The sequence below is a fragment of the Scophthalmus maximus genome, chromosome 3 (genome assembly GCF_022379125.1).
Source record: "Scophthalmus maximus strain ysfricsl-2021 chromosome 3, ASM2237912v1, whole genome shotgun sequence".
NCBI lineage: Eukaryota > Metazoa > Chordata > Actinopteri > Pleuronectiformes > Scophthalmidae > Scophthalmus > Scophthalmus maximus.
Window position 1 is genome coordinate 15,467,862 of NC_061517.1, and position 15,033 is coordinate 15,482,894.

Consider the following 15,033-nt stretch of genomic DNA (forward strand, 5'->3'; position numbering starts at 1 on the left):
TGTAAAAGGCCTCCTGTGAGGATGGATACTCGGCCATGGCACAATGAAGAATGGTCGCTGAGCGCTGATCCCGCTCCCCACTGTCTCCATTCATATGCTAATCCAAACCTTCAAGCACACCCACTAATTACTGATCCTGAGTCAGCCGCTGGGTCCGGATTCACTCCACTGACCAGCAAACACATTGGAGACCCCCTGGAGAGAGACTGGATCAATGGGTCATTATTGTGGTGTTCCCACAGACATTGATCAAGTTCACGACGCATGTTCTCATGTTTGGAGCTCAACGCACTCTTCAATGTTAAGTTGTTTGGAGTATGTAAGCAATTGTAAAATCTGAATCAACGGCACAAGAGTATCCCAGCAACGGTGTCATGAGCACGTTGTTAATTGTTTGGCTCCTAGATGGTATCTATAGTCCTACAGGATGCAGATATACCTTGCAAAGTGCTTCTGACTTCATTGTGATTTCTCAGTGATGTCACATGATGTGAAAACATTTCTGATCAATATAAGCTGTATATTATCTCTCTAGCCTTGTTTTTTGTGTAGATATCTTGGAAAAGGTGTGTTTGGGACCATTTCTTCACGCACGCACGCACGCACGCACGCACGCACGCACACACGCACGCACACACACACACACACACACAACAGAACATTGCTTCTGGCTATTTTGGCCCTGCAGGGTTAAAAATTAGGGCGACAGCAGACTTAACTGATGCTCATATTCAGGTTTTTGATCCAATCTTAAAGGGGCACAAAGCGATTTTGGAGATGGATTGTTTGTTGATGATTTTTTTGACTGCACTGGGTGGGCTTCGAACCCGCAGCCTCGGATATGGGAGACGGACGCGAAGGTAAATAAATGTGAACATTTTCTCCTCAAAGCATGTAGCTATGTACTAGGTACTGTAGCGTTCAACATGTACAAATGTACAAATGATCAAATTGCCCATCGGATAAGAAACGGCAGCAAGAGGATTTAATAAAAAAACATCCTGCAAATTGTTTACGTTTATCCATTCTACATATGCATGCAGACAATGTATTCCAGTCTACAATATATCCCTGTTTCATCCTGTACTTACTCCCGAGGCAAGGCAAAGTGTTGTACGCTCGGGATAGTTTGATATATAAATAAATGCAAACAAATCCACGTACACACTTAGACAGCACAGCGTCTTAATTACCCAGAAGGGTCCAACAAACTTTATGACACCTGACAAGAGAGGAATTTCAATAATGAACATCAAATGGCTTTGGTATTATTAGCCCCCTTGTGTTAGTAGTGCGTGCCCTCCCCTGTGACTAATGTATCATATGCAGCGGCAGGGTCGTCTATAAATAACATGATGTCCACTTACTGAGCATGAGGGGTGACCTGTGTCAGGCCAGATGGATGAACGTGTGTGTGTGTGTGTGTGTGTGTGTGTGTGTGTGTGTGTGTGTGTGTGTGTGTGTGTGTGGGTGTGTGTGGGTGTGTGGGTGGGTGGGTGGGTGTGTTATTCTCCAACTCCTTGCTTCTGTACTTAAATGGGTGGTCAGTAAAGTTTTATTTAACCCCAACCTCCCCCCACAGTAACATTTTCTAGGAGTACACCACAGATGCTCACAGCTCTGGCTTGTGCAGTGTGGTGGCCGATCTGTGCCTCCCTCATGCAGAATGGGTCGGGGTCTTCATTCACGTGACCCCAGGAAACAATAACATCACAGCTGCACTGCAGAGTGAGTGAGCATGCTTTGACAGTCGGATGCCACATAATAGCTGAGAAGTGAAGGGTTGAGTCATTGGTGAGAACTGTGTTGACTTTTCGCTTTTATTTCTGCCAAAAATCTTATATAATGTTTTCCTCTTGCATTCAGAGATGTAGCAATATTGTGTATTCAACAATAAACACTGTTCGTGATCTAGAGGTGCTGGGTCATCCAGACCATGGATGACAAAAAACATGTAAACTTTGTTTTATGTCCCAAACCTTCATTCGTTTGCATTGATTCCCCAATGTCAAGCACAACAACATTGACATTGATTACTCAGAAGATGTGGAGAAACAGTATATTAAATCATGTAAGCCCCAATATTTACTCTCCTTTCAGCTCTGTTTCGGTCTCCATCAACTCCTGAGAAAAATGTGTGGCTCCACTTCACCAGCTAGTCGCTAACTTTGTGTACGTTTGTGCTGAGAAGGGATTTGTGCTGTTTGTAGCTTGGCTATTTGCATACAGTAGATTTACCTGAGCTGTGAATCTGCAGGAAACTGCTCTGATGAGGGGGAAACATTGAACCAGTAAATATCCAGACTGTAAAATCCACATCAATTTGCAAAGTAAGGCTAAATAGACAGTAGATCATTCCCACATTGCATGTAGTCGTCTTCCTATTGTTAGTATAATAATATTAATGATGAAGCTTTTCTGTTTAGTATTAAATATTCATGACTTGGATAAGCAACAATTAAAGCCAGTGTTTGGAGAAAACGTTTATTATTTAAAGCCGGTGTTACCGGAGCGTCTCTTTTGTTTGGCCTGTGTGGGCGTGAATGGATCAGATTTGATTGACGTTGTTGTTGGTTTCCTGTTCTCTTGATGAAACTGTCCCTTAGCCGTCATCACATTCTCCTATTGATTGATTCTCGCAACACAAATACAAACATCTCTCATGAAATGACCAACGTTGTCGCTTACTGAACAATGGTGTTCGATGTAGGGTTGTTTTAGTGAGCATGTTTTAATATCCCCTCATTTCTTTGCAAGATGATGCATCACAAGCTGTACTGTGATTCCTCTAAGGCTTGTTAGTATGTGATGCCCTCTGACAAACATGTTATTTCCCCGTCAGCTCTGTTGCCTCTGTTTTGAGCCACTCTCGATTCATCATGAGGCTTTTGTGTCATATAAGCTTCTACCATCCATCTGTGTCATGTTTAGTTTCTGGGGTATATTTGACAATTTGACAATATTTAGAAAATGTTATCACTCCCTTGCACTGCTTCCTCGACGATAAAAGCAGCAGTTTCCGCGCCCTGACTGCAGATCACCTGTGCTCTTGTGTGGTGCTGCAGAGAAAAGAAAAAAAAGCATTAATGTTTCATTCGCTGTGAATGATTAGCCTTATCTGTAAACAGGCAGGAGTCACTGTGTCTGCTGTCTATATTTGTGGACTATTCTTGTGTGAAGAAAGGAAAAGAGGAACGATTAGATATGAGATATACTGAAAAAAAAAAAGCATTTTGTGTGACATTACAATTCACTCACAGAAATAGTGTTATTTACGTTACATTTTAATTCGCTCACAGTTCAGGTCCTATTGAGTCGAGGCAGTCAGCCCTAAGTTTATAGAAGTTGTTTAAATTACCAGCCTGCCTGGGAAAGTCCAGGTAGGAAAAAAAAGGTAGCAACATTGTGCCTTTTCCAGGGTGAATATTGAGCAGGAAAAAGTAAATGCTTGCATTCACAAATCCTGCTGCTTCCTCTGATTTTAAGGTTAAAAAGAAGTTAAATCCAAACCAAACTGCCCCAAACTGTAACATCGGGGAGAGGATCCAACTAATCCCTTCAAAACTTGTCTGATTTATGGTCCAGAAAATGAGCAGCCCTTTAAAAAAGGACTAATTTCTCGTCCCTGCCTCTCCAGTACCCAAACACACATTGTCTTCCTCCAAAACAAACGCATTTAACAAAGTACATTTGTATTGGAGGAGGAACACCTCGTTGTGATACTGTGTGACGAAAGCTTTGTTTACATAACCATTCTTGTTTTCTCCCCACAACTGCCTCTTTGTCAAACTAATGATTTCCTTCCCTTCGTCCGTGGGTCCTTGGAGGGAGGCGCGTGCATTATACAGAGAACGATAGAAAGAGGGAGAGAAAGCTTCAGTGTTTCCCTAAGTCTGTTTTCACTGGCTTTTGTGCGTCAGTTCAATCAAACATACAATCCCAGACTCTTGCAGCACTATCTCCTGAAGGCAGCTGTGTTGAGGACCTCTGACTTCCATGTGCTTATATGGTCTTGCTCATCCCCCCCCCCCGACTTCCGCTGCAAATGGTACAGTCCATTTAAAAAGGTGCTTGTCATCTCTCAATGCTCTGTGTCCTTTCAACAGTCAGCTGCGGGGAGCACATTTCACAGGGGCAGTGCTGGCTCTCTTAACACACACACACACACACACACGCACATACACTCATGCTGCTACGGAACTCTCAGACACACACATACACCCACATACACACACTCAGGCACGCTCGCACACTGACACACTCCCACCACACATACACTATCTCCAAAGCGTACACTCGTTCCAGCGGACACACATTTCCCCTGAGCCGGATGCCTCTCTTTAACGGACAGGACAAACTGCTTTGAGGATTTAACTTGCAAGAACAGACAGAATAGGAAAAGAAGAGGGATTTTCTTGGGGGGGGGGCACCTTCCTTCACGGGAAATGGTGAACTTGTCAGCATGACACCTTGTCTGGATTCCCCTCTCCCCCTCAGGCAAAAATCCTGAAAATGATGGATGACAACAAGCAGTTGGCCCAGCGCATAGATGGGGCCATCCAATCCGCCAGCCAGGAGGTGACCAACCTGCGGTCAGAGCTGAGCGCCACCAGCCGCAGACTTGCCGAGTTGGGGGCCACGGACTCCTCTGCCAGCATGCTGGAGACCCTGCAGCACAACCACAATGGTAAGACAGCCGCTCGTGGGGTGAAATTGACTTTGTGCTGAGGAGCTGTGAACATGTGGAGCATCGGAGCGCACGCTGATGCAGCGGTGTGAGATGTTGCAATGGTGAGGAGGTGATGGATGAAGTCTAAGAGTGAGCTGAAAGAGCTTCTACCGGTGCCTCTGTCCACGTTCGAAAGTCAGTAAGCGAGTGAATGAGTTGAACAAAAGAGGTGAGGGGGTTTCTTGCTGGCTTGTGTCCACTCTCACTTCTCCCACAAATCCCTTCTCATGTTGAATAATTAACCTCCTGAACCCCTCGGAGTGGGGGGTGGTGGGGGGGTGGAGCTGCACTTTAGTCAGGGCGGAGTGGGTAGAGTTACAACCTCTCTTCACTCTTGGGCACTCAGTCTGCTGGTTCCCTTAACTGGGCAACGGATCTGTGTATCTTGAGCAGGAAGGGAAAGGGGGCTGGTTTTAGGGTTGCCGTGGGTTACTGTTACCGAGAGCTGTTTGAATGGCTGCCCAGTCTGTAGAATGCTGTCCTGTGTGTGTGGTTGTGTGTGTGGTTGTGTGTGTGGTTGTGTGTGTGTGTGTGTGTGTGTGTGTGTGTGTGTGTGTGTGTGTGTGTGTGTGTGTGTGTGTGTGTGTGTGTGTGTGTGTGTGTGTGTGTGTGTGCGCGCGTGTGCACTGCAGCTGCTGCTCCGTTTGCCCTTTTCCAACTTTTTTATGCCAAGTCTGACATATGGATTGGTAGAAGATGTGTGACTTAGCATCTGTGGACATGCACAAGCGCAGCACGCCGCATAAAGTATGTGTAGTATTTGTGCCGATGCGTCGCAATGTCCTTTCAACTTCTGGCACAGTCCTACTCTCACACTCTTGCTGTTTCCATAGCAGTCAGCTGGTACAGTGAGCTGTCTGATAGGATATGTTCCACCGTGGCTTTGGCAGCACTCCGCTTTGAAACCACATCTCTCTCAGATACTTCCAAGTTCAGGCTGGGGACTAGGGCTGCTGTTATTTCCTCTCTCTCTCTCTCATTCACAAGGAAAAGCTGTTGTCTGCCCTCTTACAATGACAGTCATTTAATCCACAGTTGACCTCTGTAGGGCTCTTTCAAAGGGGAACATGTGAACACAGACTCACTACCCTGCTGGTCAGGAGCAGTTTGGTCATGTGTCAGCATTGTTTTCAATGGACTCCCCCCTGTCGCTTTGTTTTTCTGTTATTTCTCTGTGTGTGTGTGTGTGTGTGTGTGTGTGTGTGTGTGTGTGTGTGTGTGTGTGTGTGTGTGTGTGTGTGTGTGTGTGTGTGTGTGTGCGTGTGTGTGTGTGCGTGTGCGTGTGTGCGTGTGTGTGTGTGTGCGTGTGTGTGTGCGTGTGTGCGTGTGCCTTGCGGTATCCCTTTAACCCTGATTCAAGCTCACACTCTTTCCGTTTCCATAGCAGTGCGTTTGCCAGTGTCAGTGACGACAAGCATTCCTCTGGGAGGGTTTGAGCAATGATGTCATTGTCCCTCGTAGCTGCATCTCTGCTCGGCTGCAATGATGCCCGAGATGTGCATGTTCAGTGGTGGAATCACATTGATCTGCAGAGGAGCTTCACAAATTTCACGTCAACATCGCAAAAGGCTGCAGAAAAAGACTCTCCGACTGGTCCATTATTACAACGTTGGTAATGTTTCTGGAATGATACACTTTCAGGAGCTGACACCAATCTGTAGATCTCTTTCTCTAGATGGATTTTGTTTGACATAATTGTCTCGAAATACATTGCCAAGTGCAATTTTTTCTGCATTAAACAATAAAACACGTCCTTTTGATAGTGAAGATTATGGTTCCCGATTCCTGCCTTTGTTTGTCCTGTATATCTTCCCCTTGTCATTGTGTCTCTGTCATCAAGTCTTTTTTTCCCTGTACACGCCCCCTTGCTGTCTTTTTCAACCCTTTTCTAGCTGTTCTTATCAAGCCTAGGTTGTACAATAGGAATGGATAGGGGGATAAGGTAATTTATCACCGGTGGATGTGCTGGTTCTTTGCACAGCCAGCAGGAGTCCTGAGGGAAGCTGTCGTGGAGGTGCTACATGGCACTTCACTACTAGCAGCACTAACCTCGCCAGCAGGATATCTTACCTTAATTGCATTTCCACTGCCTGGGGGTTTGATATGCATCTTATATTCATCCAAACAACAGTTTGGGAGTCTTTTTTTGTGTGCCATTGGCTTAGTCAGCTCTGGCTAAGCCAATGGCTTGATGGCCCCGGGCCAGTCAAAGTTCATTCAGGGGAATTTGATTGACCCAGTGAAAAAAACATTCTTCTTTAAGAATGGGCTGGACGTGGGATCCTGATATGTAACCAATTGCGTATATAGGCTAAAGTGAAATTCAGAACTACATGGTACAGTATGTCATGTCCAGCTCCACTATGGAAATTGGTGAGGTGAATGAAAAGCCTGCTCCATAATCTTATATTTCTCTGTGTGACCTTTATCTCAAGCTATTTTTGAGCTCGAGAAGGTTTTAAATCAAGGGTTTTATTCTCATCACATTAAATGCTTCTTACAGCCCAGATGTGCACACGTGGAAAAATTCCTCTCTGTGCCGTCTCTAGTTTGTGTGTGACGCGCATAATCAAACAATTAGCCATGCTAAATCCACTATGGTTATCTCGATTAAATCTGGCACAACACAAGACTGGCGCTACAGAAGCGACTGCTCTGTCCTGTTGTGCATATCCAGCTGGTTGGTTATCATCATCGTGTTTCACACAGTATCTGCATTTGTGCATTGCAAGTCGAAAATCTACAGCAGTGTTAGAGATGGTAACATCAGTGGAGGGAGGTCTTTGGCCGTGATGAACCATATGCTTTGGTAAAGCAAAATCCTGACTGATCATATACTGTAGCTCGAACATCATAGCATCACAACAAGGCAAGGTACTCTTATGATACTTTACAGGTGCGAGTTGAGATTAAAATGAAGGTCAAGTTCTTAAATGGGTGAATACTGACTGCTCATATAATAATGTAGTAAAGACTGCTGAGTACTCATGGGTTGGGAAGTCAACACACTGGTGGAGGTTGCAGCTGGCATATTATAATTATATCAAATGGATGCAACGATCCTGTAAATACAAGTACAAACCTATTCATGTCCTCACTCTTTTCTATTAAAAGTGAGTTTATCATGATGTAATAGCATTCACATGCTAATGAGGACAACTTGTTCATGCTGATGGACAATAGCTAATGTGTGGGGTACTGTGACAGTTCTGCACCTGCTCCAGTCCTGATATATTTCCACACATTATCATGGCAAATCTTTAGTTTAATTCCTGATCCAATGGAAACATGGGCATTTTGCTGACTTGCTAAAAAGCAAAAAATTAAATCCTCAGCCTACAGAGAGAGCTAAAAAAGTGGTAGGGAGAAATCTTATTCATCCAACTAAAGGCCATTTAGGGACATTATAGTACCTGTTTTCTTTTTCCCTTCTCAAATTATAATTAGGTCTCAGTGCTTAATCTAGCATGTAATGCCCTAGGCAGCTTTTAGAAGTTGTTAAACTTTCTTGCTGCTATACTCTTATTTTCGTTCCTTAGAGAAAAGATGACTGTGAAGTAGAAGTGTACCTCTGCAGTATAAATACTGAACACTTTCTCAGTGTTTAGCAGTCGCGTTGTACTAACACTTAAATACTTCGTGGAATGTCACTGACTTCTGCAGAGCTTAGGCAATAATAAAAGTTTTGTATAACACATTGGAGGTTTTTCTGTAGCTGATTGTTAACCACCTCTCACGAGGGATGGTCATGTTTATTCAGCATTCAAAGCTTACGAGAAGAAGGTCAGTCCTATTGCTTTTAATGACTAATCCATTCTCATTGGTGAGACCGACAGTATTTGAGCCAAGCGTGGTTGGTCAAGCATCTACAAATTACAGAATTACTGCCTCAACACAAAGGGCATGCTTTTTCTATCTGAATCTCATCACAGTGTTTTTTATACAATGTCGGGGTAATCATTTGAGTTTAACAGAGATTTTATCCTTGTGATAATTAAAAAATACAAAAATATTTTAATCTTCCAGGAAGGGTTATCTGGAAGATCAAGAATGAATTAGGTCTATTATATAATTTAGCACGGAGGATTTGCTGTCTCTATATATCATTAATGATCAGACAAGCACTGCATGGTAAAATGCTACTGAGATTACAGGTAGTGATCTGTAATTCTGTTCACAAAAAAAAACTTTGTGGCCACTGATGTTGAACAGGATTATGGATATTGGTAGTTGAATTTCTTTAAAAGTAGAAGCTGAAGAGGAAAGCAACCCAGGACTCACGCTATTAGCCAGTGTTTGAAATGTAATGAAAAAGGAACCAATGTTTTAGACCACTGCACAGCATGCGGTGTTGGGTGTTTCCATTTGGTTTAACTCATATTTCACAAGCACCTTAAAGCAGGTTATATGCCCCCACAACTCTCACAGACCTCCCGCGGACCTCTCCCCACCAGCAGTCTCAAGATCAATACAGCATTGTGATGGCCGGCCATTCATCAATACAGGATGTGGAAACCAACAGCTAGAGGCGAAGCTTTTCTTCACTAGTTGTGTGGGAGAACACATTGGCATCTTACGATGTGAGAACTCCCGCAACTCTTTTGCATCTCAGCCACAAATTCCAACTCTTGTCAAGTAGCGCTCTAACATTGTTCAGTTGGTATTGGGCTCGAAGAAACTGAAATAAAAGATATTAAAAAGCAAGTGCTGTGACTACTATACATTTCCATATTTTCTGGTATATCATGTCCATGATTTTGACTGTGACACACCAAAAAACGTACTTACAAGGAGTCAATCCCCTTTTGGGTTTACTTGCGTTACATGACTTCTTTGCTTTCTGATTACAATTTTTATACCCGAGTGCTCAGGGGCACTCCCATCACACATGTAAGGCAATAAACATTCAATTGTCGGAATATCAAAGAGATTTTATTTGCACAGTAAATGCTTCATTAACGATGAGAAGTGCTTGGACATTCATTTTCTTCCAGTGTCCAGGATGTACATGTGACATGCACTCCTACACTATAATATAATATATAATCAATATACAGTGTTTTAGCGCCTGCTATTGTATATGGAGCATGAAAACATCCATTTTGCACCAAAAGAGGATTCAATTGCAGCATTACGTATCAATCTGCAACATCTGTTTACATTTAATATCCAATTTAATCTTAAAACACATATCATCTGGTGTCAAATGAACACCTGCTTTATAAGCAGAGACTCACAGCTGATTTATAACTTGAATAAATATACAAAATGGGTTTTTATAATTTGGAGAGACTCTTTTATATCTCAGCTATTAAAAATGTCAACAGGCTTTCAGATAATTTCTTCATTTAGGGAAATGTATGCAAAAAGGTGAGGCAAGGGGCAAAGAAGCCTTATATGTCATAGAGTTACTTCAAATTTCCCTGCTTTCTTGTTGAGAGCATAATTTTTGTGTCCTGCTAATTACTTTACACGGCAAACATGATTATGAAAACATATCCATAGCCATGGACAACATATTTGTCATGTAAATTATAATTATTTCAGTTTCAGTCATATAAAGACGTCAGAGAATTGCCTTAAGCTGTGAAAATGGCACCAAATCTAATTAGCGGTGTTGTTGTTTTTCTCGATGAAGATGGCTTTTGAATCCCTCTCTGTCTTTGGCAAGGAGAAACGTAATGACTTGTGTGGGGAGAAGTGATAGTTGTGTTCGGGTTTTCATGTTTATGGCACTTTTTTTGGTCATTTGTGTGACAAAGTTAACCAACAGATCGTTACCCATCAGAGCAGTCTTCAAAAGTGCATCAAAAAAAACCAAAGGGCACAGTTGCGTTTGGCAAACTCCCTTCCGCTCCTCTCCTCTGGCGTCGACGGCAGCGAGTTTCCTAATGAATCCCAAGTTTAAGGAGGATCCCCGCCCACCGGAGGTTGTGTTTCAACTGGAATGACCCCGTGTTGGAGTAATTAATAAGGCTGAAACCTGAACAGTTGGTTGGAGGTAGTAAAGCATGTTAATGATGAGTGATGTTAGCCTGTTGCCATATGCTCAAAGGTCATTCATTTACATACACATGTAATCATCAGCTGAGTGAGAGAAACCTTGTGAAGATTGATTACCATGCGTATACATTTGAAAATATATGATGTGCTGCCTCGTATGCTTATATTCTCTCTGTGTGTGTGTGTGTGTGTGTGTGTGTGTGTGTGTGTGTGTGTGTGTGTGTGTGTGTGTGTGTGTGTGTGTGTGTGTGTGTGTGTGTGTGTGTGTGTGTGTGTGTGTGTGTGTGTGTGTGTCTGTGTACACTCACGCGTACACACACTTCTCTTCGGTGTGGTCATAAGTTATTGAGCAGGGAGATGAAGTGGTTTCCGCAGTCAATCAGTCTGACAGTTGTCAGCTACCAGCACGCCTTGACTTTCTCTGACATTACAACATTAATACTAATTACCTCACCTCCTCACTACTAAAACACACATTACTTATTTATCTCTGCAGGAATAGACATTTTGATGTCCTCCATTGCATTCAGATAGATCAGGTCTGCAGTGTATATTTGATGTTTTTGGGTTGATCACAGTCTACGCGTGAGTGGCCCTGGGATATGTCCTTTTGCGTTGCCCTCTGTCCTTCAGCCCGCCTCTCCTGAAAACTGATGCTAACAGCACTATCACACATATCAGCAGATGGCGGGAGCGAGTGCGCTCTGTTATCGGTGACATTGCACATATTCGGATGCTGAGCTGTGCTCTATGGTATAACCTAAATGTCACTTTGCTACAGAAAGTCATCCGAGAGAGGGTTTTTAATATTCCGTCGCTCCATGAAGGTGACAGGGCGGCGTAATGGATGGTGCACCATGCAGATAGACTACTGTGAACAATAGTTAAAGCTCGCATTAATTTAATGGAAAGCTTCATTTAGTGGATGATCGTGGGTGGTGGGCATCGTTGTTTTTTATATTACATCCACTAAGATCCCCCATTAGTTTCTGGATGTTCTTCATTTTTACGTGTTTGCCACGGGGCCCAGCTCAAACATGTCGGAAAAAACTTGTTCCTCCGGATAATGTGGGCGAGGATCATTCGTAACTGTATCATTGCCAGTGATCTGGTAAACAAAGAGGAAATAAAAATTGGGACATTTGAGCAGCTTAATATATGCACGGCTAAGGCAATTCATCGAAGGGGACTCTAGTGTAGATATCTGCACTGTGGACACTGATAGGTTTGGCTCTCCGGCCCCGGAGAATGGCTCCTAATGGGCCGAGATAGGAGATGAGAAAATTGTGTGCTCATCAGGCCTGGAGCCCCCCAGTGGTCTTTGAGTGATGTGATGTGACAGGATCTGATGGAAGAGGAGCGAAACGGGGAGGGGGGGGGGTCCACTTCCCAATATTTTGTCCACTATTATTCACAAGGAGGTGCAGTCAGATGATTGGCTGTGGCAACAGCAATGATGAGATGACAGTTCCTCTGTTCGTCTCACATATCTGGAAGTGGTAGGATGTGAAAGGATATAAGATTGCCTATTTCTGTCCTCTGTTCCATTTCTGTGGGCCTGATGTTGTGCGTTACATGTTTGACTGGTTATTATATCGCTTAAGTATTACATTGTAATGTATTATTCCGTCGGGCAAATGATGTTCCATTGATGACATTTCCGTGCAGATCATCCTCTGGTCTACATCGACTGTACAACAGGGTGTTCATTTTGGACCCTGGCTGGGGGTACATGCTGTGTGCAACCCAAGCTGACGAGGGTATTTTGGGAGCAGGTATGGCCGAATAGAATTACTGCATAGCTCTGCAGAGGCATCGGTCTGCCTCCGAGCAATTTCAGACACATGTACTGGTCCTGGGGTTGGATTTCTCTTTGCACACATTCCACAATCATTTAGGACCTAACAAACGGAGTCGGCTCTCGGATCAGTGGCTCTGCAAAGCCTGTGTCGGACCAGTCAAGGGAGCCGTGAAGGTGTTTCAAAGTTACTGTGGGACGTTGCCTTGAAATTGCTTCATTACTTTTCAAAAGAATGTTATGGCCTCGGCCTAAACTGGTGACGTTCAATGTTTACGGACAGGGATCAGTGGGAGTGTAGAGGAACTCGTGCATAGCTGACACCAGCATAGCTATTTGATTATTAAACACTCCTGTCCACCTCCCAAATGTTGCAATTGAAAGCTTGGAACGGTGCCGTTAAATCTTCTTGGAGGTGTCGGAGCTCAGATAAGTTCACTTCTGAGGTTCACCAAATGGGTTTCCTTCTTCTGTTTGTTCAGGGAAAGCAAAGGTTAATGTGTTAAAAGTGTCAGAGCAGGGGGAAAATTAGTTGTTGATTGTCTTACGATGAGGAGCGAGAGAAAAATGTGGAAACATGATGTGGCGCTTATTTTGTCGTTTTACTATCATGTTTAACAGCTGCCTGTGTTTTCCCCTTTTCAAAGTTTGAAACATTTCATCTGTTTCTTTCTATCTTGCCTCTCGTTTTCTCTCCTACTTGTATCTGCAATCATCTTACACATAGACACAATGCTGTCTGTGTTTATTCTCGTCAGTCTGCCCTGCCTGACTGTTGTGAATACGAGTGATCATCCAGCCCCACCATTGTCCATCTATCAGCATGCAGGCTGTCTGGCCAGCTGGTGCCTGCGAGGTTGGAGAGGCAGATTGGGCAAGCCTGGATGCCACAGTAGCGGCAGGTGGGGCTCGCCATCAGGTGCCGTAATGCCCACTGGCACCGGCGGCACCGTCGGCACCGTCTCACGGCCGCGCGTTGAGGAAGGGACGGGGTGGAGAGAGGGAGGCGTCTTGAGCCGTGTGTGTACGCCAACCCTGACAAATTGGATGAGGCCTCCAGTGGATAGGAAGGGCAGTGCCAGTGTGAGGCTGACATATGAAGAGGACTGGCACAGTGGGTGGAGCGGGCACGGGGCAGGAGGGGTGAGGGTGGCGGAGAACAGATGTGTGTGTCATCACTGCCGTGGCATCATGCTGACGGAGAGGAAGCATTACTTGCGCTAATGACTGTAAACAGACAGATACACACATGCACAGAGCAATAAGTGATACGAGTGAGTGTGTATGAAAAGACCTGCCCTTCGATAACAAGGCTAAAGAACGCTGCCCTTGGTATTTCCACAAGTACAGTACACAATGTCTGTCTAGGGACACTCGTCATCCTCTAACTCATTAGAATTTTCAAGTGTCACAAGCCATTTTTTGCCTTTCAACTCCTATTACACCGTATGAAAAATGACCTGAAAGTCATATTTTATCTGATGATGCATTTATTCTTTAAAAAGCTTGCGGTGTCCGATTAGCTGCACTGTTCTTTCCATCAGAATAACAGATACAGGATACAGCAAACACTGTATCGTCTGTACAGACGGTTGTAGGTTGTTGAACAATGACGATGTTATCTCCACTATATTTCCTACAAATCCTACAAATCTTACAGTATAAATTTTGTACTTAATGCATAATCAGACGATTAGTAATCATGAGTTACAATAATAAATCTAACATTCACTTTGCTGGTAGAAACCTGTGACACGCGCCGATTACCAGCAAACCTAGAGTTAAAGTTCACTTATTGTACCAGTCCAAGCAAGAACAAAAAAATGCAGGTGACTAATTGTCAAAGAAAATAAAGGTGTGCATTGAGGATTCTGCATCATTACGTCAGAGCTCCATTATCAAGCTGAAGCCAAACTGCTCATTTACAACAAACTAAAGCAATTACAGATTTCTCACAGCTGGTTTCACCTCAGAAAAACAGGGATTGACTCAACTGTATTTCCGCAGTTGCAAAGACTCACATTTACTCGTCAGTTTACAGTCCATTATAAGGTTTCTCACATATGAGGATTTATTTTTTTGTTTATTTTCAATTGATTCATGGGCTGGATAAAAAAAGAAATGCACAGAGCCTCAGTAGCCTTGTTGGCAGACAGAGATGGGTATTTGTCTTATCCCACTTAAGGGTCTATCTTGTCATCGTCTTTCATTTTATTGATCGGGGTAATGGTGCATTGACCGACTCCATGGTTTACTGTAGTGCAGCTCTCATTATGTGATGAAGACATGACAAGTGATGATATCAGATGATATGTTGAGAGCAAACTGTATGATCTCCGCATTGTCCATTGACTTAGTGCCATGGAAATTGATCATCTGAGCTGCTGGTCCCAGGCAGCGCATCGCTATACAGGAGAGGTGAACGGCCTCGACAAGACCGGACAAGTGAGGGTGTTAGTTTGTTGTCGATGCATCTGCATCTGAAGGTGTCATTTGACTCTCA

The 15,033-nt window shown here is 43.7% G+C and overlaps 1 protein-coding gene across 3 annotated transcripts in view; it reads left to right on the forward strand.

The window, feature by feature from the left end:
• kazna (kazrin, periplakin interacting protein a) overlaps positions 1–15,033 on the forward strand; it is a 137,997-nt gene that overhangs the window by 35,264 nt on the left and 87,700 nt on the right. For all 3 annotated transcript variants that reach the window (XM_047331338.1, XM_047331339.1, XM_035643792.2), the window contains exon 3: positions 4,498–4,687. In XM_047331338.1, the coding sequence (XP_047187294.1) occupies positions 4,498–4,687 (190 nt within the window). The remainder of the gene's footprint in view (positions 1–4,497; positions 4,688–15,033) is intronic.